This window comes from Pseudomyrmex gracilis, unplaced genomic scaffold, assembly GCF_002006095.1.
Source record: "Pseudomyrmex gracilis isolate BER0280 unplaced genomic scaffold, ASM200609v1 scaffold_57, whole genome shotgun sequence".
NCBI classification, from domain to species: Eukaryota; Metazoa; Arthropoda; class Insecta; order Hymenoptera; family Formicidae; genus Pseudomyrmex; species Pseudomyrmex gracilis.
This window is the reverse complement of record NW_018020641.1, coordinates 797,091-824,326: the sequence shown is the minus strand read 5'-3', so window position 1 is coordinate 824,326 and position 27,236 is coordinate 797,091. Positions and strand designations below refer to the sequence as shown.

Sequence of the window (27,236 nt, the reverse complement as noted above, 5' to 3'; positions counted from 1 at the left end):
AAGAAAGAATATGTCATATGTTTAAGATAAGTAGGTAGGTAGATAGGATTATATATATACACACAACACTATGTATTATTATTGTATGTTTGATATGTAATATATGTATACTATTGTATTTTATTATAATGTATAAAAAATTGTAATATGAAACTTGAAAATTGAAAACACATTTATAAAGAATTGTAATAAAGCAGTAAAAGTTACACTTGTTGGAATTGCAACTTTTCAGACACATATATTTGTGTACGTTAAAACATCTTTGTAAAATATACATGTTTTTTGTGTCTATACATATCTATGTAGTGTTTTTAAAAAATTAAAATAAAATTTATAAAGCAAAGAGCAGCAAATGATGATGTAAAAGAAGATGATACACTTCATGAATTCTGATGCTGTTCGCGCTAAAATAATATTCTTTTCTTTATTATTACATCTTTTCTTGAATATCACATTTATGTTGTGTGAAAAGTTGCAATGTTGTTTCTTATTCTTTTCTGTTCTCTTTCCTCATCTTCTGATCACAAGACCGATCATTTAAATAATTCCAAAGTAAATCAAATCCACGTTTCGCGAGTACTCTCGTACATCTGAAGAAGGTGACCATTTAAACTCGTGCACATAGCACAGAATAGAACCGCACGCTGTGAACATAGCGCACCGACATTTCTCGTGGACATGGCCGCGTAGTTCCAATGTGCACCACTCGTGGACATGCGCTAGTTTACGGGGTGGAAAAGTGATTACACATTCTCTTATGGGCCTGGGGCCCGATTCTCTAAGGCCCGAATTCATAGTCGTCTCTCAGATCTCAGATCTCCAATCTCAAGAGAAAGAGAAAGAGAGAGAGAAAAAGAGAGGGAAAGAGATGAGATGAGATCTGAGATCTGAGAGACGACTATGAATTCGGGCCTAACTCACTCGTAAGAGAAACGTATGCGCAAACTCAAAGTTACGAGCGCTTAAATATAGAAAACCTATAGGAAAGTGTTCGTAACTTTGAGTTTGCGCATACGTTTCTCTTACGAGTGAGTTAGAGAATCGGGCCCCTGGTCGCTTTCAGACTTCTCTCTGATTATACATGAGATATTGCACATTGTATTTTATACAAAACAAATGTTTGTATAATAACAATTATACAACTAAACAACAACTATACTAATATATAGTTTGTACAAACTCTTATGGGTTTGGCCGCTCTCAGTTTTCTTTTTTATGCTACCTACTTTTGCGTCTTATGCTTTGTTTGTTTTTGTGTGTGTTTCCTACTTTATCTACATTACGTATAACTCACATAGTTCTTGGATACGTAGCGTGATGACGCGCAAATAGCAAAACATGTCCTTTTTAATACACATACATATGTACGTTTTCGAGTTCATGCCCTCTAGCCGTTACAACACTAACTCATAGAGTTGTTCTAATACTCACTACCGGTGTTATAAGTCTATACTTCACGTCACACGTGCTATAGATGTAGCAGTACTGGCAATGAATATCGGAAAGCAGCCCTTAGTCTTGACAGAGAGGTCTGGTACGCGCGTGTACGTATCTAAAAAACTCGTCAAATGTTTGTTTCGTCTGGTCAAGTGATAATTGGAAATTGTGCAAGAAGTGTGTATATGTTGCGTAATGTTACATGTATGTGACGACTCACGTGGTTATTGCACGTGGTCAACAGATATGGCTCTCGATCGAAATGTTACGATTGAAAAACCGGTACATGTGATCGATGTCAAATGACAGCGGCGGTGTCCAATTCAAAGAGAAAGTTGTGTGAAACGCAAAGACTGGAAAAGTAAATAGGGTACCTACGCGATATCTGGTTTCCCGGCTATCAGTCATCAATACTTTATCCACGTGTGAAAAGGTTGCCGTATGTTTTGCGGTTGATGCACCACGTACTCGGGCAATTATGTAAATTCAATTGAATTAATTTTATGTAATTTATGTAAATTATGACGGTCAAATAATCGACAGTTATCGCGTTACTTGCCGTTTGCCATCGACTTCCATTGTTTTTTTATATATAAATATTTCTTCACAGAAAAGTGTCAAAAGTATGAATAATGTTTATACAGTGTAGTGTATGAAAGTAAAAATATATTTATGTAGTTTTTTATTTATGTATATATATTATATATTAAATTTTTTTAATATAAGTTAAACCGGAGTTGGGTTCAAACAGATAATTAATGATGTCGCGAATGTTTAAATTCGAGGGTGATCTATATGTATCAAGTAAAATTATATCTTAATAATTGCTTACGCGTAGCTAATAACTCATGTTGTTTGATATTAGAAGCAGTTAAAACTAATAATATTAAGAGATGTTACTTACGATTTTTTAAATTAACGTAACTCCTAGCGCAAATTACTGATATAGCTTTTTGTTTTATTTTTTTCAAATTAAATTATATGAGATTTAGAATATTAATTTTAAATTTATAGAATATTAATTTTATTTTTTTAATTTAGAAATTTAGAATATTAATTTTAATTTTTTACACGTATTATGATTTAACCACGCGCGTGCGTATAAAAAATAAAATATTGACTTGAACACGTATTTCAGGTTTTACATTTTACATAGAAGAAAAAAGATTTAAAGCTATTTTTAACTATTTACATTAGAATTTTCATGAAAGTGTGTAAAACTATAGTCACATTTATTATACTCTGTGCGCGTTATATCGGATGTTTTTGTGTAAAGAAACAACTAGATATGTTATCTCTAACTACATTTAAACAAAACAACAGCAAATTGACAATATAAACTTTGTACCATCTCGTTAACACTTGTCAATCAAATCAATCTTTTTATATTTCGATAGAGAAACAAGAACTAAAAACACATTTCTTATCAAAGTTATCAACTCACACGAGAATATTTATACATATAAACACTCTTTATTACTTGAGAAATAGTAAGTTTCATAAAAGAATCTTTAATTTACTTTCAGATTGTGACATAGTCACATTTGAACGTTCGTATTGTTATCAGAAAGTTTCAAGCGAAAGCGCTTTGATAGACCACAGCCTTAATTAACCTTCTCTAAAACATATAACACACAGCGTATCATAACTGATAATGTATTATCATTTAAGTTTAATTAACGATCTTAGTGCGTTGCATAGCGGAATGTATCGCACATAAGTAATTGGGGACGCAAGATAAATGTCTTCGCGCATCATTGCGCAATTATTTAAGCAACTATGATGACGTGAAATCATTAGTTTGAATAGATGACGAGCGTTGAACGCGTTTATCTTCTCGATTTAGAAGACAACACGATAACGCACAGACAAGAATAAATTATGTAACCACTGAAACGCTTGTATTCCTTGTTCACATGTGGCATTGCGCACGAGCTTAATTTAATTGTTTTTTTTTTTTTCAGATTTTTGCATTTTGACAAAAGAATATCGAAAACGTTATTAACTTTTTTTTATTTAAAACAAAATTTTCAGATTTACAAGCTGATAAATTATTAAACATAAGTATATGTAATCTAATAAAACAGTAGCTAAATAAAAAGAGAGCTGGTAGAAACATCGCGTTTGATATTTTTTTGATAATGTGCAATCACAGAAAATATTAAAATGTGACTATAAAATTTAATAATTACTAAATTATATTTATCTAGAATTAAAATACGAGCAGCGTCATAAGTTTTTCGTTTAAGACGGAGAGCGCGCGCGAGAGAGAAAAATTTCATATTTTTCTTTCATCTCCATATTACTCGAAATCTTCATAAAATTTTTTTAATTCCCATAAGTTTTCCAATGTTCGCAAAAATTTGTTGTTTTCTTCCAGCGTTTGTAAATATCAAGAGTAAAAGGAATCGACGATTTTGTGTGATATTACGGTGAGCAGTTTGCAAGTTCCGCACGATGTCATCAACGGGATGCAACGCCGTGTGCAGAAAATATTTTGGTTGGTTAAAACACATATCGGTAGAACCGACTATGTGGCTCTATATGATGGCCTTTATGTTCACGTCGGTTATCGAGCAAGACTTCTTCAGATACAAAGCATGTCGAGTAGATCACGGATATTCAGAAAAGGAATGCTTGAAAATGAACAATGAAGAGATAAAAACCGCAGTGCAGGTGCGCTCATGTAAAAAGTATTTCTTATCTAAACAATTAATACAAAGAAAGATTCTGTACACATTTCCGCGTACAACTGACGCACTCAATACGCTCTAAACTGCAAAATATACGAACATTCGATATTTCAATTTTTTCACTTCTATTCAATTCTTTGAAACAGAATGACTCTTGAAATAGATGAATGACTCTTGAAATAGATGAATTCTAAGAAAGCTTCCGAGTTGTGACAAAGTTGCTACCTCTACTTCTCAATCATGTCCCGTTAAAAAACCGGTTGTCTTGCAGATAACCGTTGCTAAGTTTCAACAATGGAACGACATTGCTGGACATTTGATACCTATTATTTTGGCGATGTTCTACGGGAACTGGAGTGATCGGCACGGACGTAAATTGCCGCTCATTCTTGGTCTGATCGGCAAATTAATTTACTCCGTGATGATTGTAATCAATTCCATAATGGACACTTGGCATCTGAACATGGTAGTGTACACGGCCACACTACCGATGAGTTTTCTCGGCGGCAATGTTGCTATCTTTGCCAGTTGCTTCGCTTACATATCGGACATATGTTCTGTGCAACAGAGAACTCTGAGAATCACAATTTTAGATGCCACCTATCTCAGCACTATGCCCATAGGTTAAGATCAATTTTCTTGTAAAACACGATAATCGTTTGGATAAATATATAATGTTTACAAAGTTTTACGTAGATACTAACTTTTACGAACGATTAACATTTTTAAAAACGTCTTCTGATTTTACATCACTTAGTTAACTGCGCGCATGTATTTGTTACGTAACATCAATCTTGTTTCACTCGTCGGAACGTTGATTAATATTAATGAGTTTTGACAAGATGACGTTATTTCTGATTATTAATTCTGATTAGCATTCTTTTCTGTTGTCTCTTTTTTTTTCCGCGAAAGCATTCACAATGTATGTACATATGTATGAAAGATTTGTTGTTTGTGGTTTTTTAAGGTTTTGGTTTATTTTTTGCAGGTGTCGCACTCGGATCGTATGTGTTTACTCATGTGGTCAACTCGTCGTACACGATTATGTTTATGATAAATGCGAGCTTGCTCGCGCTGACGATTCTGTACTCGCTTTTAATGCTCAAGTGGCGAACGTCACCGCGACAACAACCGCTAGTCGGTGCTAACTGGTTGATAGACTTCTTTGACATGAGACATGTTGCTAGCACTGTGCGAACGATGGTGAAATCGAGACTCAATCACGGCAAATTGCATCTGTGGTTGCTTTTGTCGGCCATGTTCTTCTACACGTTTCAGAGAGATGAAAAAATCAAAACTCAGCTGTACACTTCGCTGATCTTTAAGTGGACTGTAACTGACTTCAGTAACTACAAAACGTTACTATCATCTCTCTATATTGCAGGTCAGTTGACTGCAAACTTGATCGGTTAACAATGTCCGAATTTAGGTTGCCAGTTGAGTTTTGAACGAGTCGAGTGAAAGGAGAAAATTTTTATCAGAAACTTTCACTTCCACTTAATTTGTTTGTGTCACTGAATAAAAAAAAAAAAAAAAAAAACTTACAACCTTGTTACATGAAAGTTGAAATTATAGGGTAAAAACTCGATTCTTTGTATACGGAAGTATAAAGTGAAATACCAAGTGCAAGATGTATAAAATTGTTGACGCTGTTCGCGCTTGACTTCGGCAAGCTAGCGATTATTGACTTGGAGTCTATTAATTTTCCGACAGAGGACTTGGTTATTTTTTACATATAAATTTAATAACATATTGATAAAAATATATTACATATATTGAGATTTTTATGTTTATGTAGTGACAATTTTTATATAAAACTGAAAATAAGAGGCAAAAAGATAAATTTTATAATAACAACTTGAAATAACTTTTGGTCTAACAGCAATGCTTGGTGGTGTGCCTATTATGCATAAATTGGGAATGAAGGATGTCTTTATTGTAGTAGTTGGAGCAATGTCACATGCAAGCGGAAGAATATTATATATTCTCGCGAATACTCCGACAGTATTTTATATAGGCAAGTATCTTACAATTCCTATTACTTTTTTCTCTAGTCTCACTATCATATATCTTACATATCTCTATAAATATATTTAAAACTGTGTTTCCTACACATAAAAAATATCAAAGATTATATTTTCATTACTTGCAAATGGAGATATTATACACACATGTTGCATATTCAAAAGAGTGAATTATATAAAATAAGAAATTTATAATAATTTGTTTTCACAGGTGCTGTAGTTTCAGCATTGGGACCTGTGGTAGCTCCTGTACTTAGATCTATGACTTCTAAACTTATATCTGTGGAAGAACGAGGTAAATTTTGTATCTAACTTTACATTTGTTATTCAACAATGACAAACTTTTACAACGGAAATTTATTTAATATTATAATATAATAAATTAAAACTTTTATATACAAAAACTTGATGACACATAACTTGCGATACAAAAACAACATGAGTCATTTTGATCTTTTACGAAAAAGTAATTGGCATGCAAACGTAGTTTTAATTTTCGATATCATCACAATGAAAATAGATTTTGTGTAAATGTCTAGATTATCATAAATAAGGATATCATTTTCATGTCGAAATTTAATTCCGGCACTCATCACTTATCTCTATATCGTGTTATGTCGAAATGTGATATTGTCAAACTCATCAGAAATTCAAGATGAAAATGTAGCTGCTGCGTTTCAATTTTATGCTACATCAACGATTTGATTTTGCCGCGACAGAAAACAAATAATCGTATCACATTGTGATTATTTTCAGGAAAAGTGTTCGCGATGCTTTCCGTGTGTGACAATGCAGTACCGTTGTTCAGTGGTATTTTATACACTCAAATTTACAACGCCACGATAAAAACGGCACCAACCTCTTTTTTCTGGGTGACGTTTTCTACACAAATTGCCGTACTTCTGCTCGTTATGTAAATAGATTCTACTTTTAATTCATAAAGTTTATTTCATTCGATAAATTTAATTTTTGCAATTTTATCTCCTTTTAGGCTTATTCATTTTACATCGTGGTCCAAGCATGCGAGTGAACAAAGTGACGATGAAACTGTGACGCCATCTTTACAGAATAATACTTCAGAAACTCAACAAAATAATTGAACTAGAATCTATTTTTAAATCATGTCATAAATACAATCATAAATTTTAATATCATATATGTATATATATATATATATATATATGCACGCACACGTTACAAATACGTTTAGAAGTTGCATAATGTTTTTATTTTTTTGAAGTCACGTGTACATAGAGAATATAAGTTTTTTAAATCAATGCATTTAAAGTAGTATATCTACTTTTTTTTACATCATGTTTCCTATAGGTTTATAAAAGTTTAGATTGTTTTGTGAGAATACGTAATTTTCAAGATTTATTTCTCTGTTGCTTTTACATGCAAAATAAAGTTCCATAAGAGTTTCACAAATATAATACTAAAACATAAAATACGAAAATACATGTAATATGTGAAACAACGGAAAGAATACAACAATCTACGTCCCTGTTATAAACTATTAGTGCATAATTTTTTATATGAACGTTGAGAGGACAATGTGTTACAAAAATAAAATACAAAACTAAAAAAAAAAAAAAAAATAAACCTAAAAAGTTCAATATTAACAGGTTTTACAATTTTATAATATTGAAAGTTTTGATGGATTTCTCAAAGATTTTGTGACTCACCCAGTTTTATGACAACACTTTACAAATATATAGATCATTCGGAAGATCATATATACTTTTAATCTTATATATTATGCAATAAATCATTTTTAATAAAGTTACTTGGCCCATTTTTCTACCACAAAATCCATCAAAACTTTTGCTCTCACTTAATATAGTTAAAGATTAAACATTTATATTCTATAAGATTATATTATACACAATGTATGATTATATATAATGTGACTTTTATGTAAATAAATTTTTTTATATTATGTACTGTTATACATATTGTGTACGTACTGTTTTTATAGTGGACAAATTAAACATTTCTCAAGTTACATTATAGTTTTAGAGTTTGTTACTAATATATATACATTTATAGTACATACATTTCTGTATTAGGAAACTTTGTACCATATCTCACTCCATTGAAACTCTGTTTTTTTGTTAAAGATAGTAATTATATATTAAGTTTTTTTTTCAATAACCTAATCTTTGGCAATTAAACTTGAAAAAACAAACCGTGTGCAAATTTTATCTGCATATTTTGCAAGATTTTTCTTTTTTCTTTTCTTCTTTGCTTTCGTTTCTTGATATTACTTCTACTAAGAGAATTGTAATCTGAAGATTTTGACTCGTATACTCAATTTCTTCAGTTTGCTCATCGGAAGATTCTGATCTTTTCTCACGTCCCTGGATGATGAAGTTTCTTGTACGTATTTATCCTTTCAGTCTGAATTCGTCATGGTTTTGATAGAGCATCTCAGTCCTTAATGAAGAAGTTGTTTAAAAATATCTTTGTTTCAGGAAAGATGACTTGTCATAATCGTCATCTTCATCTATATAATATGTTTGCGGTAAACTACATTCATTTCTTAGATACTTTCGACTAAGCGGAATAGTCACGTCAAGAGGTATTTTCATCTTTTGCTTCAACAAGCTTTTTATGATATGTTTTGGAGTGCTAGTGTACAACTTATTTACTGTAACTTGCATTTTTTCCAGTGCTTTGTTATTTGCTGCCATTATCGTTGCATAATATAAATCGGGATAAGTTTTGCAATATATTTTCTCAACACCTTCTAGTGGATAGACCTTCAGATAGTGAAATTTCTCCTTGTATTTATCATAGAGATCCGTCAGAGCTTTTCGTAAGTCCGCGGCTTGTTGAGCAATAGCAGGAAGCATAACAGCTTTGATCTTGGAATAGATAAAATTATCCATGAGTAAGATAGTCCTCATTCCAAAATTATGCAGAATCATTTTTACTTGCAGCAAGGCTTGCTTCACAAGAGTTGGTGTTCCAGAAGGTTGTTCTTGTAATGCCAGATCTAGAAAATGTTTTCTGATTGTTGCACGAGGCTTGATCCAATTCTGCCAGGATACCAGAACATTCATAAGTCCTAAATACATGTCACGTTTTGTAAGCTGTGTGGCAATTACATCTTCAATTCCCAATGTTGTGCAGATTGCATGCCACCTTTTTTGAAGATAATCATAATTGGGTTTGGTTTCTGACAAGTTAATTTCCTTGGCGAGAGTCATAAGGCCTGCCATCCCAATGAAGATCATCACTTGATCTGACTTGGGATACTTTTCAATTTTGTGCAAAGTTTCTAAATTCTCGCCAGTCAGCACTAGCCGTTTCACGGGAACTATAATGGGACGTTTTTTTAACATCCAACATATCGCGGTTGTTGTAATTTCTTCTGGTGTCATGGCACCAGCGGTTAAAATTGCAAAAGGTGGCTCGAGATACGCTGCCGGTTCTTCGTCGAAAGACCTAACCGTTCTTTCGATAGAAACGTATTCAGATAATTTAGACATGTTGATTCCAGTTACGTATACTATTTCTCTTTTGCCTATCCTTCTTTTTCGCGTTGATCTGCGTGCCAAAGAATTCAGTTTGTAATTGTTCCGTACTAATATCGCTGGGAAATGTTTGCTTGAATGAAAAATAAATGTTACTACGAAACGATCGAAGAGAGAGAGAGAGATGTAAGACTTGAGACAGAAAAGAAACTACTTCTTTGTTTTTATCCAACATTAAGAAACAAAAGAAACGCGAGACACTGTGGGCCAATGAAAACTAAGAGAGAAAGAAAACTGATAGGTCTGTGATGAATAAAGTGATGAAAATGATCTTAGGACGCTGTACGAGTCGTCTCATTAATTAACACATCATTTTATTTAAGATTATCTCAGTCTTAAATATAAGATCGGGCTGTGAATGGATCGGCTTATATTGAAGCGTTCGCTTTAATATTTAGGAAACGGTCGAGGTTGGAGAAAACGGAGATAAAAGTGTATCTACTATTTTTCTTCTACTATTACACACTATTACAATAGAGTTTATTGGGTTTTGATCTTTTCCGGTCATTTCCGACTGGCATCTGCGTAATATAAGATTTGTTCGCGTCGCATGCTCCAACATGCTCCTACTCGTCCTAACGCGTCCTAACAGCGAATTCGGTAGCCTGCACTAGTGCGCACTGAGTGCGACTTTTTTTTTATTGAAAAAGTTTATTAAAAAAGTTTTGAAGTTTCATTAAAGTTTTATTGAAAAAAAGCGCGTTGGAACGAATAGGAGCATGTTGGAGCATGCGACGCAAACAAACCTATAGAGTCCCTTGATGAACGGAAGCGACTATTTGAGCGACTGTGATTGGCTAGAACATTGCGCGATAAGTTAAACAATCGAGACTCGCGGCATTCATATATTCATCAGTCGAAGAAGACATTAAATTTGAAAGCACGTACAATAAATATTAAAATAAATGTTCTTATATATGTATATACTATATATGCGTGTGTGTGTGTGCGTTTGTGTTCAAAGATTAGATGATTCAGTTCATCTATTACATAGAAAAATATATTTAAACAATTACCAGTTAGAAAAATATATTTAAACAATTAGACCAGTGCAAGATTATATTGATTGTTTTACTCTTTTTCTCTTATTCATAATTATTGAAACAATTGTGTGTTTCGTGAAAATGATAATTATATTAATGATATATTATTAAATTGTTTTTTTTCCAATGACACTTAGTTGGACATTGAAGGTGTAATTCGCGCGCAAAAGTTTTTTTTTATAGCTAATACAATTTACACACATTACAGTAGTCATATGAGTTACGAGTGTGTTTAAACATATACATAATACATTGTTTTTTCTAATAATTAATGAATCATAAAATGAATCATAAAATAATCGCGACGATGAATTGCGTACAAAAACTTTATTAACATATATTGCTCATTGCTCTGACGCGCATAAGTAGATTAAAGAAAACTTAATTGCACAGTTGATGTTAAAGATAAAAAACGCGCGAACGCACACACACACACACACACTCACGAGCGCGCGCATAGGTGCACGAAAAAAGTATCATAGCACTGCTATGATATGCGCGAATCATATATTTGTGTACAAGAGATTTCGATATATTTACGAATTCTCGCTTTATTCTCACAAAGAATCGCGTTATCATAATAACGATCGGCAAAATTTTTGGAAACTGTGTTCCGAATTTACGAGATGTTTAAAGCGCCTATAGATAGAATATTATTCATTCGATGTATACACACAAGCCGTAAGCGTGTCAAGGCCTTAGTTAATTGTAGCCTGTCGTTTTTCGATATATCTAAACACACCACGGATCTCTAAAAGACGCTTTATTGTCTCTTAGACATCTTTAGGATGTCTTTTGGCCTCTCCGTGGGATTAAGCAAATTGTTTCGCAAGAAATTCTTCGCTCTCTTCACACAACGAGGCCCGGTACTTAATAAATATTATATTTCATATTTGTGTTTTAATCTTTATTATTATCTGTGATGCGAATAATTGCGTATCTACATTTCTAATTATATCGAAGCGAGATAATTGTATAGCGCATTTTATTAATAATAATAATTGCGTTAACATATGCTTGTACAACAGTATTCATATAAATTGCGACACTAATTAAACACTACACATGTATATATATCTTATTTCCCATAATTTCTTTTTGCAATCTGCATTCACTCTGACGTGCGCATCTCCGTTTTAATTAAATGTTGGAAACACACGCGAACGACAAAAAAAAAAAAAAAAATAAATAAATAAAAACGAACATCTGCGGTTCTTCGGAACTTTCTTGCATTTCCTCGGACGTGGACAAAATGTGGACACAATATTCTCGTTTCCTGACCCAAATATCCCCACCCGCGCAAAAGCCACCGGTGTATAAAATCTGCCAAACGTGTTCGAGAAGATTACTTCTTTCACTTCATCGAACAATCGTCGCCAAGAACCGTAGAGAGATCTCGCGCGCATATCATGGTAAAATATTATAAGCGTACCGCGAACACAAAACGTTAGCGTTTTACAATAAAACGTGCTTTTCTCTTATCGGTAATTTCGCGCGCGTGCCATAATTAGATAAATTTGTCGAATAATATAATTTGTTGAGAGAATTGTAAAATTTATTTATAAATGTCGTCCTTAATTTCGCGCAAAATACGCATAATTACGCAACCGAACGCTTTTGTTAAACGTACGCAACGTCAAAATTAATTGCAACGAAATTTAAATTAACAACTATAAATAAAGCGAGAAAAGAGAAAACGACAATTTCATTCGCGTTGTAATTTATGTTTCTGAGCGTAATTTTCAAATTATAATTTACATTTTCTTGACATTTGTTCTGATCTATCACGGTTTTATTGACAAAAAATTAAAGCTGCGAGATTTATGCGGAAAATAAACCCGGAACGTTGCGTGTCGGAGTAACGTTCAGTACTAATGCGATTGTGAGTCGTTCGTTTCCGTTTTTGAACGTAAATTAAATAAGATTTCTGAGGATTTCTCTCTCTCTCTCTCTCTCTCTTAGTCAGTCTTTCCTGTGCGCGGTTGGTTACAACATAAATTGCACGCCCATCTACAATTGATTCCTGCATTTGAACGAGCTCAGTTAGTATTTCCACCGCAAAAGCTACATCGAGAGTAATCGACTACGAGAACGAATTCAATTCTGTACGCAGAGATATTATTTCAAGTCAATTATTCCACTTTCTCGCGCAAAAACGCAGCTTCCTTAATATAACTGCAATATAACAGATTCAATACAAAAGATGATTTACGACCGACGCTCAATGCACGAGATCGATTAATTTTCTTACGTAAAACTCTTAAAAAACAAAAAAAAATTACAGCAGATAGAAGAGTGAAATTTTGGAGAAGTGTCTCATTTGTTTAATTTGATAATATTTAATTAAAAACATGTCTTTATTTTTCAGATTCTGCTGTTGAAAAAAGTCGTCGAAATAATTTTGGTGGGTCTCGTGGTATTTGCGCACGCAATACCGACTCCGAGTCCTTTCAAATCCGGAGCAATTACGGCTTATCCGATACCTCAAAGACCGCCTTACGCGCCAAATCCATGGATCTATCCGAGACCCACCACAGCGCAATCCGTGGGGCGTTAAATACTGTGTGATTCCGGATCACCGCACGTTCTACGCAAGAATCCCATTTGTTCTGGAGAGAAAAAACATATTTTTTTATTAGCTATCCGCAAATCCCTCTAATTGTTAACTTTCGAGCGAGAGATACGTCGGATCTGGCGGAAATATGCGTTTGTTGCATTAAGGTACGAGAGCATTATCGATGATTTGACACACACACACACACACACACCGATTAATAAATTTATCATCGAGAACAACGAGATTGCGCTCGAATTTATTAATATCGTTATGTGTATAAAAGTGAATTGTACATATTGACTCATCTCATAACTACAATTGTAGAAGCGAGTTTAATGTGTGAATTGCGTATAACAATTATAAATATATTATTATCTGTTGCGTATCCAATTACTTATATACGTACTTGTCTACGCTCGCATGAGAGAGACGCGCGCATTACAAAATGTATCAAATATAGAATATCTTTTAGCTTATCGTATATATTATTTTTTATATATTTATAAATACAATCTTATTAAAATCGAATACCACACATGGGTTTTGCATTTAATCTCTTTGTTGTACATGACTGTGTTGCAGTAGTATATCGAGCGATTTTATATATACGCAACACATATCACTAATTGTAAGAAGCAACAAAAAAAGAAAAACAAAAATAAAGTTTGGACATCAATATACAATACGGACAAATATTTCTGCGAGTTTCTTGGTCTCTTCAAGGTAAGTGACTTCTTGCTCACCGTGTAATATCTCGTTACGATGCTACGAAGATGCTCACTCGAGATGGAGAATAGCACACGAGGTGGTATTGTCTAACAGCTACCGATCCGACGATAACGATGCGCGTCACGTAAGCGGTTCGCGCACGTAAAAGTCATGCACAAAGTTAAGTACTTTTACGCCTCTCTTCATACATTTTTCTTTTTTTCTGTCTCTCTCTTCTCTCTCTCTCTCTCTCTCTCTCTCTCCGACGTTTATCCTAACTAATTTACCTTACACTTATCGTGGCGTCAGCCGCGAGCATATATCGTCACTTTCACGCATTTCCGCGTTAGCGTAAGCCGATTATATAATATCGATTTAACCTGGCTCGCGATCAAGAAAAACTAGGCGATCGAAAAAACCAAGGTGATCTTATCTCAAGGCTGATCGGAAAACCCTGCAGGCTATAGTTTTTCATTTCGCGTCATTCTCGCACATTTATATCCATGTAACATATATGACAATCTAATTTTTTTAATGCACTGAATAATTAAACAAACATCACCGGCTCTAAATACACGGTTGTGTTTACCAGTTTCTTTTTTACAATCACTTAAATACGAATATGTAAAAACACATTGAAAGTTGAATAATAACGATTGTATATTCTTTTGTTTATGAGCGGAAAAAATGCCGTCATCAAAAAAATACAAAAATCTGAATTATTGCGTTTCATTGTTGTTGTCGTGTTAAGATACGTGTTATGTAATTGCAACGCAAACTTGTTTCATCACAGTCGCAGTTTCCGAAAGTTCCCGATGCGACAATCCCTTACACACATTCATTCGCAAGAGCGAATCTAAAACTACGCTACAGCTCGTTAATTCAGTTGCGTGTTACAATAGTGCACTCGCGGAAGCAACGGACACAAAGAATCAAACCAAACTGTATATAGCGACCTAAAACAAAAAAAAGAAAGGAAATGCAATTATAGTGCGAGTCGCTCGCGCGACAGTGATGGCCGATGATTCCTTTGTGCGAGCGTTTTCACGACGATATTGCAACGTATATGTGACGTCAGTATTCAAAAGCAAGTGCAAGGTCGGCGCATAAAATGCACAATTTTTTTCGCACACGCGATCGTAGATAACGGCATCTGTATATTTCTACATTTCCTGTTTTCTCGCACGCGTCTGCATTTAAACAATAACGATAAAACTACTTCGCGATTTACATCCGTTTTCACAGGATTATCCGCAAAAGAGCGTGTGCTCACGACGAATAAAGTTAATAAACGAAATTGTCGCGTAAGACAAATGTTTTATTGATAAAAAAAAAAAAAAATACTATTGGCTGGACATTTGTTAAAGGAAAATAATCATAACAAAGAATTTACACACGCGTAAAAGCGTCGGAAATTATAAAATAATTAAATACACATCTTAAAACATACATAAAACACTGAAAATTTTTAAAATCTAATTTAATGTATGCAATGTTACAAATCTAATAATTATTTCTCTCCAATAAATGTCCGACCATTGATACATGTCCGGTCATTGAAAGACTTTTACTTTGTTCGAACTTTTGCGTGATAGATCACAGCGATCTCTCAAACGTAACATCATATAATAGTATGAGAAAGAGAGAGATAGAGAGAGAGAGAAAGAAAGAGCGTGTATACATGTATTTGGCGCATGTGCGTGTGTGTAGCCTTCACTTTCGCGCTAACATATATGCACGCTCTTGTACATATGACAAGCTAGCGTGATTCGCGGAATTCGTAACACGTGAATATGCTAATCGTAGATACTCACGTGTGTGTCACGTTTTGTGCACTGAACAAATAGTTTTGTTGAGATTACCAAATTTTGGTGATCTGAACCAAAATTTGGTTTTCGCCGAACACTTTATTTGATTTGACTTATCAAATTTTTGTTATCTCAACAAAACTATTTTTTTTTCAGTGTAGGAGACCTCTCGTCTAGTCACTTTAGGAGGTAACAAGAGAGAGAGAGAGAGAAAGAGACAGAGAGAGAGTGAAAATAATTGCACACATACTACAATGCCGTCGAAAACTGATACCGTCTGGTATGACTTCCTTCTGGTATGACGCAAGAGACGGGAATTAATCGAGAGGTCAGTTTCCTCTGAAACCTCTTCTGAGAAAATAAATAAAAAAATAAATAAAAAATCATTCTCTCATACTTTCTCTCTCTTCCTATTTACAGCAATCGCGAATTGATTCCGAATTGAAGCGTGTATTCGTCATCACGAACGCGAAGAAGTTTTGAATTTCGCGTGACACACACATTATTAATCCGTACATGATCAGCTTTTCGAGCATTGCGTATTTCGACAAGTCGAAGCGGACAAGAGGTGACGAGGTGAATGCGTGTGTGTAAAATGCGACGCGCATGTAGAAAACGTTCACTTTCGCTGGACGCGCTCGGCACTTCTACACGCGTCTGCAACTGTCCGCAAATATGTGTGTGTGTGTGTGTGTGTGTGTAAGTAAGCAGCAAGAGAGCAAGCGACTGTGATTCGTGTACAGTGAGCTACAGTCCGCAATGGTTTTCATCTTGTCAGTCAGTCTTTCTGCTCCCACGAGAGGGGGTTGATCGGCATCTTTTCCGCGTTTTTCCGCGATTTACTTGCGAGAGGAGAAACTGTCATCGCGCCGCGCAAACGATGAAGTGCGGACGTACGGCAACGACTTGTCGCGCGTCGACGATGATACGCATCGCCCTTGTCGGAATTGCGGTGGTACACGCATTGCCCACCGAGCCCTTGCCCTCCACCCTGTTAGACGGCATCGGTAACGTTGCGAACAGCGCGACCAATTTTCGTAAGTCCGATAATCTTTAATTGTTGATTTTTTCGCTATCGCGAAATTATTCGCAGCGCGAAAGTTTTGTACACTAAATCTGCTGGAAATAAAATATTTCCAGCAAATATTTTTTTGAGAATAACAACTGTAAGAGATAATGCAAACACGGCAAACCGTAAGGTCGGTGTTTAAAACACGAGTTTTATATACCTATACACGTAATTGTACGGCTGATATAAAAAAAAAAATGGGTTTTGTGGTAAATTTAATGGCTATTTACACATATTGTAACTCTTGTAGTATAAATTTGCTCTGAACTCACTAAAACTGAATATCTCTTATCTGTATTAAAAATGAGAATATTTTTATTTAATAAATATATCGTTGATATCGAATGACGATATTGTAATATAAACAGTTAACGTATTAATAATTATAATTGCGACTTATTAAAACTGTTGGCTGATTAAATATTTATAAGATCACCGCGCAGTATACCGCGTACGATGACCGCTCATGTGAGATAACGGAAATTATTTTTATAAAAATAGATTTTTAATATAAGAATTCAATATATTGTTATTGTGCTCAATGGAAGTTGATGCTTTGAATGTAAATTAAACATAAATTGAGAAATTTTCTCTTCCCGGGATCATACAACGAATATGTATACTTTTTCTTTATAATAATCTTGTATTATATTCGAAAAATTTATATCTAAATTTTGAACAAAATATACGATTCGAGATACATGTTAAAAACTCTCATAACTGCAAAACGTTTCTCGTGTTGCATTGTCAATATAACATAAAATGACGTGATTGAAATTGAGATAACACGGAGTTCCATTTACATTTATAATGAGAGGAGCTGCTTTGACACAATCGCAATTAGCATTGTATCACGGTGACTTGTTTGAGAAATCAAAAACTGGTTAATTCAAGGTTGAATTTCTTCAGCTGATTGTGAGATAGAATTTCAATGGTCTATTCACATATTCACGTATCGTGCATGTGTATGTGTGTGGGTGTGTCTGGGGTCACTGTGATATAACCTCTATAAAAAAAAAAAAAAAGTTCCATAAAACGTCCAAAACCAATTGTAGAATTTAAACAGAGTATTTAATGCGATGTTTGAATACGCGTATAAGAGATATTTTTATCAACGTTCGACAAAAATACAAAAAGAGGAACTTTATTATCTGGAATAAAATGAGATAAAAAATGTTTGAACTGTGAGATAAAGCATTAACGATCTGAAAAATCTTCTTTTCGTTAAGAAACTGTGTCGAAACAATTGCGCAAAGTATTGATATGAAAAAGAAGATGCTTTTGAGAAATTTTAGAAATTTATTCGTCGTTTAATAATTTGCGAATAAAAATAAAAATATAAAAGTGGCAGATGTTTCTCAAATAAGTATTGCAGACAGTCGAACACGTGAAATTTATTACACCCGGTGACCTAAATATTTCTAATTAGCAAAATTTGCGAGACGAGCTATAGCTCTAGCAATATATCTTAATTTGATTAATTTCTTAGATACTAAATTCATCGAAGATTATTACGTCGAACGGTGATCCAAATATTTCTAATTAGCAAAATTTGCTAAGATAGATTATAGCTGTGATATTTTAATTTGAGCAACACTTCTCAGGTACTAAATTTACACACTCGTCTCGTTTGCGAAATGTTATAATTTATTTCCTATCGTTTAATTTTAAAATAAAACTACCACTACTGCGAGGAGGCAAAAAAAAACGAGGCCTTGTGATAGAAATATTCGTGATAATTTCGCATGATGTTGACATATAGAGAACATTTACATTGACATTACGGTATGATATATTATGCAATTATTGTGAAAAAAAAAAAAAATAGTCGCAGTTCAAATATAGATAAACTGTATTTGAACTATCGATTTTTCAGCTGGCGCGCACGAAGCTCGCGAGCAAAATTTATCAGAAGGAAGTTGTATTTTTTTTTTTTTTTTTTTTTAATATCTAATTTATGAACTCCTGTTTTTTATATATTTTTTGTTGTCGCGCAATCTTCTTCTCTACTTCTTTTTATATTTCCACGATTAAGATAATTTTCCAATTTTCTAAGATAGTTTCCAAGAAGATTGAACTTAATGTTTTCTTCAATTGTTAGAGAAGAAATCCATTATCGCGCGCGCGCAATCATCACTGAAAGATATTCATTCGCACGTTTGTTCGCGGAAACGATATGATTCAAACGAGAAGATGCAACGAATGGTAATCGCGTTAGAGAATTTTTCTTTAACGCGTACTGAATAATGATATCTGTCAATAAAATAGAATTCTCATAATGAGATTGACGCGAAAGAACACTTTGTACTCGTCTTCTACACGTCATTGTTAGTCACGTCTGGTTTGCGCAGATATGACTGCTTTTACATATCAAAGAGATGAGTATGTTAACGACAAATATGAATTATGTGCACGTAATGTGCATTTCAATATGAATTTTAAAATTGTAAGATATCGCAGAAATATGAGAACACGCTAAAGTATTTATATATATAGTACCGGTCTGCTGTAATTTACAATATAATAATCGAAAAAAATATTGTATATATTCTGAAATGACAATTATTTAGCCGCAAATTTTATATTGCACTATGTTTACATTATTATTATTTTGTTTTTAATATTAGTAAGTTATTATATACGATGCACCACTGACAATTATTATTTCGTCATCGACGTAATATAATGATTGCAAAAGATTTTCGTAATCAGCGTTCAGACTGACAAAAGAAGAATGTTTCGCTGTGACTTTTAATCGTTTTTTACAGTAACAGGATTCATGAAACGACAAAAAGAACTCTTGCATCGCGTTACGGATACCGCAACGAATCTCAGTACGTGTTTTCACAAATTGCAAATCGATCTTTCTCAAAGAAAAGCTTATGCACTTTGCGGCTTTAATGCGGCTTCAACAATGCAGATTCTTAAAAAAGGCACACAGAAGTGCACTTCTTAAACATTTGCATATGCTTGCGATTATATAACAGTTCTTTATAACAATTCTGTATTGAGAGATAGAAAGGGAGAGAGTGAGTGAGAGAGAGAGAGAGAGAGGAAGAGAGCGTTATTTATTTCAGCGCTTCCGGGACAGTCCCCTTAAGTGCAAAAAGGAAGAAAGAGAGAGAGAAAGAGAGTAAGAAAAATTAATGCTGTTTTCTTTCGAAGAGCCTGCAAAAGATATTTACAAAACACAAAATGTTTCTCTATCTTTTATCTCGGAACAAGAAAAAATAAAAATTTTTCGTTAATATTCCGTATCGTCTGTGTGTTTGTACAACTTCAATCGTAACGTAGATTACATGGGTTCTGTTGAAAGGTTAGCAAGTAATTATGTTTTCGCGGAACGTTGAAGAAGATAATTTGCGTTAATGCAACTCCGACCGCGCGTAGAGTCGAGTTCAGAGATGCAAATATGTATACACACAGATGTCAAATGAAGAATTACATCGTGTTTGTCTCGTAATTTGATCAATAACAACATGACATAACAAACACACTAATCGACACCACGGATTAAGGAAGATTACGTTTATCTTTGCCGCGAGCAGTATGATACACGTGTAATTGCATCAGAGAAGCTTACTAACTCCCGATTGCGCTTTGAATAATAAATCGAATTACTTCTTTCATGCCGTTTTAAACTGATCCCGATCAAATACTCTGTATGAACTTTTATTTCCTTACCCTTGATGGAATTATTAAATCTTTTTTTCAATAGAAAAACGCGACTTTGAGCGATTTAAATAATGGATGTTTGAAAATCCTCGAATATGCAGAATTATAATAAAAATAAATTATATTTATAATAAAGATACGTTATGTTTATAATAAAGATACGTTATAGTTACAACAAAGATTATAATTATTATATTTTTTTCTTCGATAAAAAAAAATTGCGCGCAAATATACATGAATATGAACTTTTCTAGAAACTGATTTTTTTTTTTTAATTGGTCTCAGACAAGACGGATAGCGCGATGTTGACGGGGAAATATTATAACTCTAAAAAAACAACAACAACATTAAATACAAACGTGAAAAAGAATAAAAGTAGCGAGAATGTAACACATATCAGAGAAATAATTATTTGTCAGTGTTGTGATACTTTTTTTACTTTTTTTTCAACAAGTAAAAAATTATAGCAATACGCACGAAGATCATGAAATCGGTGTGTTGCAATAAATGTTTCATTAAATAGTTTTGCGGAATAAATTTGAAATTTCGCAATGTGCACAGTAGTGCGTGTTTTAAATGCAAATAAGCAAATGTCAAAGATGCTGACAAAAATGCAGGCAGACACATCGCGATGCGATTAAAATTAATGATTCTGCTATGTTATGCATGTGAGACCACTTTCGCGCTTCTCTATCTACAATCTCTCTCGGTGCTGAGAAACCTGTGTGTTTTGATTCAATATTGTATATTTCTCTTGCGCAAAGCAAAACGTCTTCATGTGTGAACGTATTATTAATTACTCTCGTATTAAATATTTAGTTACTTTATTGGATCTTATCCTAAAAAATTACAATCATTCCCCCCAAACATTTATATTTTTTTGTTTTTATACCGCGCTTCAAATATATTTTATTTATACATATGCGTACTTGTATATAAATGAGTGAATAAATTTTAATAACTTTGAATAATATTCAAATGCAAACTTCAATTACGTAAATATACGAGAAGATATTAATATCAATTCAAATAGAACTCTGTTGGTTTGTTTACTTTTGTGTCAGTTCAGGAAAAATTAATATATCTGCTTTTCGGTTAAAATTCACATTCCGAATTAATAAAATCATCTAAGTTTAATACTGGAGAGTTTTGAAGAAAAATACGACTTATGTGTGCCACTTAAATCGATGCTCTGTATAGAGAGAAAGTTTCATCGTCTTCTGTTACACATGTTTTTTACGCGAAATTAAATGAGTTTTGCATTTTTTTTTTACGATCTTATTTAATTGTAATCGCGCGTATTACTCGTGCAATAATAAAAAATAGAAAAAAAAGGTTGATGAGGCGAGTGAAATAGCACACAGGTCCTCGCGGCGCTGAAAAGTTAAATGCCTGAGCTCTCTTAGCGGCAGCAATAACAAGCAAAGCGCGTATAATCGGATGAACGGAATAAACAAGATCGTAATTAACAGATAGACATTCTTGTTTTCTTGTGTCTCAGTAACCAATGCAGTGGAGAGGCCAAGGAACTTATTGATCAACGCCACCCGAGTGACTACCGGATACAGTGAGTGAATTGATACACATGCGCGTAATAGTTAATTTGTTAATTTGCAATTTAAATGCTTAATCGTCGTCGAATCCGCGTCGACAGTTGACAGTGCAGCTTCGAGAGGATTTGAGTTCAAGCTGCGAAGATTCCTGGAGAAATTCCGTGGACGAATGCGCAACGGCATCCCGGAGCTGGGTATTCCGCCGTTGGAGCCGTTTACGCTCGACGAGATCGACATAGACACGGATAATCCGGAAATAGGAAAGTGAGTGTCGACGACGGATCGATGTGAGCGCACTCGCACGGTGTAATACCTACCTACATCGAATTCCGCGGATCGCGAGAATCTTGTGTAAACGGAAATTTTTTTGTCGCACGCAGATTTAAAACATTTGCTCAAGCGATTTCTCTCGATACACATTTAAAATCCGTCGTAACTCACTTCAGAAGATTTTATTGGATTTTTCTAATTTTTTTTTTTTTTTTTCGTGCCGATGCGCAGTAACAAAAAATGTGTTTTTTTTAGAATTGATATAACTGAGTTTGTTGAACAAACACACGCGGTTTATTGCTTGCACTTATTGTTTGCACCTTTTATTTATTACGATTTGCGCACTTTAGAGTCACAAGCACTCTTACCGTTTGTGAAAGTAAAGTTCTTACATTCGAATGAGAATACGTAAGATATGTTTTCTACCGTTTAAAATCCGCGAAATACCATCAACCGCCGCGTGCGAGTTGCCGAGCAAATAGGTCAAATGTCGTCATAAATCTGTTTTGTTTTTTCTCAGAGTGCATTTGGTAATCGAAGACCTGGAAATGCGAAAACTCTCGACTTTTCTAATCGATCGAGCCAAGATGTCACTAATCGGACCTACTATCGCCGTAAACATCTCAATCCCCGAGATTTACGCGACGGGCCATTACAATATATCCGGTATACTGGGAGACACGTACAAATTGCGCGGCGCGGGTCCCTTCGAGATGACCGTAAACGATTTCCGCGCTTACGTAATCATCGTGCTGGGCTACGCCCGAGGAGTGTATCTGAGGAAATTCGACCTGGACTTTTCGCTGCGCGCCATCAAGATACATCTCCACGACTTCATGGGTAACGAGGAGGTCGGGCTAATTATGAGCAAGGTGAGACATAAGGGGCAATTGATGAAGTATTTGAGACGCGACGCAAATATATATATACCGACAGTAGTATCACATTGCTGTCAGGTTTCATTTTTCTGAAGAACAAATGTCAAACGCTGACTGGCTCATCATCGCATCCAGTGTTTGTATAACAAGATATAGCCATTTACGAGCATCGACGACTTCATTGTTGAAAAGTGTCTTTTCATCGAGCTATTTCGAAAAAAATAAAAAAATAGAAAAATAAATAAAAATCGTACGGGGCCTTGTATCTGGCGAATAAAACGAGGATGAGACGACAATTCAAAGTCCGACTCGTAAATTTTGATCGTTGAAACAACAAGTGTGAGCTGATGCTGTTGTCAGCAATCATTAAGAGAGAGAGAGAGCGTCTACTTTACTAGCGAGTTGTCGCAAACATTGTGATAATGAGTCAGCGTTTGACATTTGTTTTTCTTCTGAAGAACGAAAACTTGTCAAAAGCAACAGTAATGTGATACTACTGCGTCGCTACGTGATATACGTCTGTGCGTCTTTTCGGATACTTATCAATCGCTTCTTGTACACATATAACACACGTGTGCTCCGAACTAACTTTGCACCTACTGTAAATAGTGTGCGCTGACATTCGAATAATTTTAAAATGTACACGTCAAAGTTATCAAAAACATTTGTTTTTTCCACACAAAATAACTGAAATAGAAAATTTGTTTTGTAAGTTCTGTCTTCGTAAAACAAAATACTCTTGTAAAATTAAACGCGCGTTTGATCAAACGGAAGATAAAATATTACTTCATATGCGATTCGCGGTGTCGTTATGAACGTGATCGTGCCGTTTTCGATTGTGTTCGAGAACTTTTACGAGCTTATTGAGTTTCTGTGTTGCGATTTCGTGCGAAATCATTTCCTCTTTATATATGACCGTTTTGACTTTCGCGCGATGATCGGTGCGGTTTTTACGGCGAAAAGCTCTTTACGGCCTGTTCCAATATCTATCTGTCCGCGTAGTAATTCTATTCGCGATGCGCACGCCAACGTCGAATTGGGTGAGGTCGCGCGATTGTCCGATCGCATTGAAACGAAAATTTCGCGTTGTATATATGCGCGGAATATTAATCGCTCGTTTGATTCGTTCATTGCTGAACGATTTCAACATGCGCGTCCGTATCCAATAGAGTTTCGTTAACTGATAACTTTTCTAAATAAATGCAATATTAAATTACAAATAGCGTTGAAAATCATAAAGCAGCGATGATTGCGTTCGACACACGTCGTGGTGGTTCGGCAATTTAAAACTGAATATAATTGATACCGTCAATTTTCTGCGCGCACATATGTTTTGCATTAAATCAATAATTCAAGATTAATGTCGCAAACGATAATGCAAACGAGACGAGAGATTTCTGAACGGGATAAATTTCACGTACGGTTCGTTACCAAATTGAACACGCCCACGCGTGTGTCGTGCCGATCATGAATATGTCACCGAGACGGTTTTGCAGGTCTTCGAGGAGCTTACACCAGAAGCGGTGGACATCATCAAGCCGGATATATTGCCGGTGATTCGGGATTACGTGGCGAACCAAATAAACGAAACGATCCATCATCTCACTATGAGGGATCTGATTCGCACATTGCTTGGGGAATATGAGTTCGGAGACATCACGCATCTATTGATACCCTAATGAGGAGAGACTCGAAATTGCAATCACAACACGCGTCGTCAAGTTAATCCAGTCGGTTGCGCAATTGCAGTTAATTACCTGCAGTTAACGAGCTTAACGTGTGTCTGATGGTGTGTTGAGGACTATATCGTTGCTTAATTAAGTTAGTTACGAGCACAAATTTACAGCGAGAAAATACATCAATTGGCGTGTTATCAAAAATATATTTTGTAGAATATATTTTTCTACAAGTAGTGTTTTTTAAGAAAACAAAACTGTGTGTAACGCGCGTAAAGATCCAGTCTCGCTGAGACTTTGCCAGGAAACAACACATCGAGCGACGCACACACTTTAGAGCTTACTTGTAGAGCTCGATTTACGCCGATTAGTGTACGTGCAACGCGAACGAACGATACTCGTGAAACGTGTAACGAGTTGAATTTTCTGAAAAAATGGTTTTTGGAATTTGAATCCGCGTTAGTGTCACTTTTGCATCGACGTTTGTTTGTTTGTTTGTTTTTTTGTAGACATTTTAGTTCGCTTCAGCAGGGTTTCAAGAGCAGAGTCTGACGACTTTGAAGCTACTTTTTCTGTTACGTAATTCGCGCATAAACGACGATAACGACTCGAAGGTCGTTGACTCTGTTATAATACCTTGCCGACTACACTTCACCTTCGACGAGATCTTAAAGAGCGAACGATCGGTTTGTTTGTAACGTTCCAAGTTGCCGAGTTGTCTAAATTAATTCGCGTGATTGTTCTTGAAGATCCTTTTTTTCGCGCTGAGTAATTCAAGCTTGTGTCTGAAGATCTACTTCGATATAAAATTAAAAATATATGTATATACTCTGCGATCTTGTAAAGAAAAGTTTGTAAGAACCTCGTGAGATACCCCATGTGTGCGATTTAAACTGCGGCAATCCATCTTGTTATGTTCGTTAGAAAACAGGCGTGATTGAATGCGAAGGCAATCGACGCGAGGTTTCGCAATACTTGCCGCGGATGCACCAGGTGAAAGAGAATCCCGATGTTTAATTCATCGGTTCGCTTAAGCGCGAGTCTCATTGCGCATCTTTAATTTCTCGTTGATAAAGAGGAGCAGAAGTATTACACGACCTTGAACGGTGTCAATATATCTCGTAATGCAAAACCGATACCTGAACTATTCATTTGTCGAGATTAATTCGATTGACATTGATGATCGATGATAAAAGGAGTAAAACACGAAAGAGAGAGAGAGAGAGAGAGAGAGAGAGAGAAAGAGAGAGAAAGAGAAAGAGATGGTTTTTACAATGGAGAAAACTGTGATTGAGAACGTTCGCTGTATAGAATTTTCGATGGCGTTATACAGGGTAAGGCACTCGATCCTTTTAGCGTGTGCCATATATCGCGCATCAATTTTCATCAGTTGCTATAAAAAAAATTTGGTGGAATCTTTGAAAAGCGTGAATCAAAATAACCGCACACAAAGAAATTGTTTTACACCGAGATTTTTATCGTTGCTTTATTTTTCTGGTTGCACACAAAAAAACCATAATAAATTTTACTAAAAAAGACAATTTAATAATATTTGCAATTGTATAAAAAAAAAGAGACATATATTCGAATATAAACAACTATTTGAAATATATTGTAAATATTCAAATATAAATAATTGTTATAAGGTTTGTATATATAATAATTTATTAATATATTTTGCCGGTACAATATGTTAGGAGATAATTATTAGAGATGCTCTCTATGTAGTTACGCTAAACGCAACATGCGATAGACGCCATGAATATTGATTAGAAAATTATTATTAGTCGGAAAGCAACATGTTTGTGATAACAAAAGTAATTATATTTCGTTAATTATTAATTAAAATAATATGTGGTAGCAATATACATTATATATATATTTTAGCAATTTGTAAATAGTGTCCATACAGTTTATCGAATTTTAGATACTTAAATACGTGATGAGATTTGATGTACTTTGTGTGTATCAAATTATGTAATACAATTACATGTATAAAAACAATGACTACGATTATTTCCACGTATGGAATGGACATTAGAGAAAAAACAAATAATATCTTATGTTCGTAATTATTGATTAAAATATATAATATTTTGTAAACAAATCTAAATCCCAAAATATCTATTTTTCATCTTTGTAAATAATTATGCGAGAAATTTAAATTTCACACTAACGCGAGAAACAAAATATAATTGCATTAATCGGCTAAATGTAATGACCCGTTTATAATTGCATGAGCTTGCGGAATATTCTATGATAAGCCAGCCATAATCATGCATCTGTCAATCAAGTCTGTTAATAAA

The 27,236-nt window shown here is 34.5% G+C and overlaps 2 protein-coding genes and 1 long non-coding RNA gene across 5 annotated transcripts; all 3 read left to right on the top strand.

The window, feature by feature from the left end:
• Window positions 1-1,409: 1,409 nt before the first annotated feature.
• LOC109853961 (solute carrier family 46 member 3) lies at window positions 1,410-7,391 on the top strand. 2 transcript variants are annotated; one of them, XM_020426577.1, is made up of 8 exons: window positions 1,410-1,544; window positions 3,818-4,113; window positions 4,402-4,753; window positions 5,119-5,514; window positions 6,013-6,147; window positions 6,366-6,449; window positions 6,911-7,067; window positions 7,146-7,391. In XM_020426577.1, exons 2-8 carry the CDS (start codon window positions 3,895-3,897, stop codon window positions 7,252-7,254), a joined length of 1,452 nt encoding a protein of 483 aa, XP_020282166.1. In that variant the 5' UTR covers window positions 1,410-1,544; window positions 3,818-3,894; the 3' UTR covers window positions 7,255-7,391. The 2 variants fall into 2 exon arrangements, with proteins under 2 accessions (XP_020282166.1, XP_020282165.1); XM_020426576.1 differs by having other exon boundaries at window positions 1,410-1,917.
• A 4,686-nt stretch (window positions 7,392-12,077) lies between these two features.
• Window positions 12,078-13,833, top strand: LOC109853950. The gene is made up of 2 exons (XR_002250166.1): window positions 12,078-12,148; window positions 13,105-13,833. It is a non-coding gene; the product is annotated as an uncharacterized LOC109853950 (long non-coding RNA).
• Window positions 13,834-16,437: 2,604 nt separating this feature from the next.
• Window positions 16,438-26,512, top strand: LOC109853943. 2 transcript variants are annotated; one of them, XM_020426538.1, is made up of 6 exons: window positions 16,438-16,846; window positions 19,647-19,712; window positions 22,055-22,120; window positions 22,208-22,370; window positions 22,897-23,248; window positions 24,751-26,512. In XM_020426538.1, exons 1-6 carry the CDS (start codon window positions 16,690-16,692, stop codon window positions 24,931-24,933), a joined length of 987 nt encoding a protein of 328 aa, XP_020282127.1. In that variant the 5' UTR covers window positions 16,438-16,689; the 3' UTR covers window positions 24,934-26,512. The 2 variants fall into 2 exon arrangements, with proteins under 2 accessions (XP_020282127.1, XP_020282128.1); XM_020426539.1 differs by lacking the exon at window positions 19,647-19,712 and having other exon boundaries at window positions 16,440-16,846.
• The last annotated feature ends 724 nt before the right edge of the window (window positions 26,513-27,236 follow it).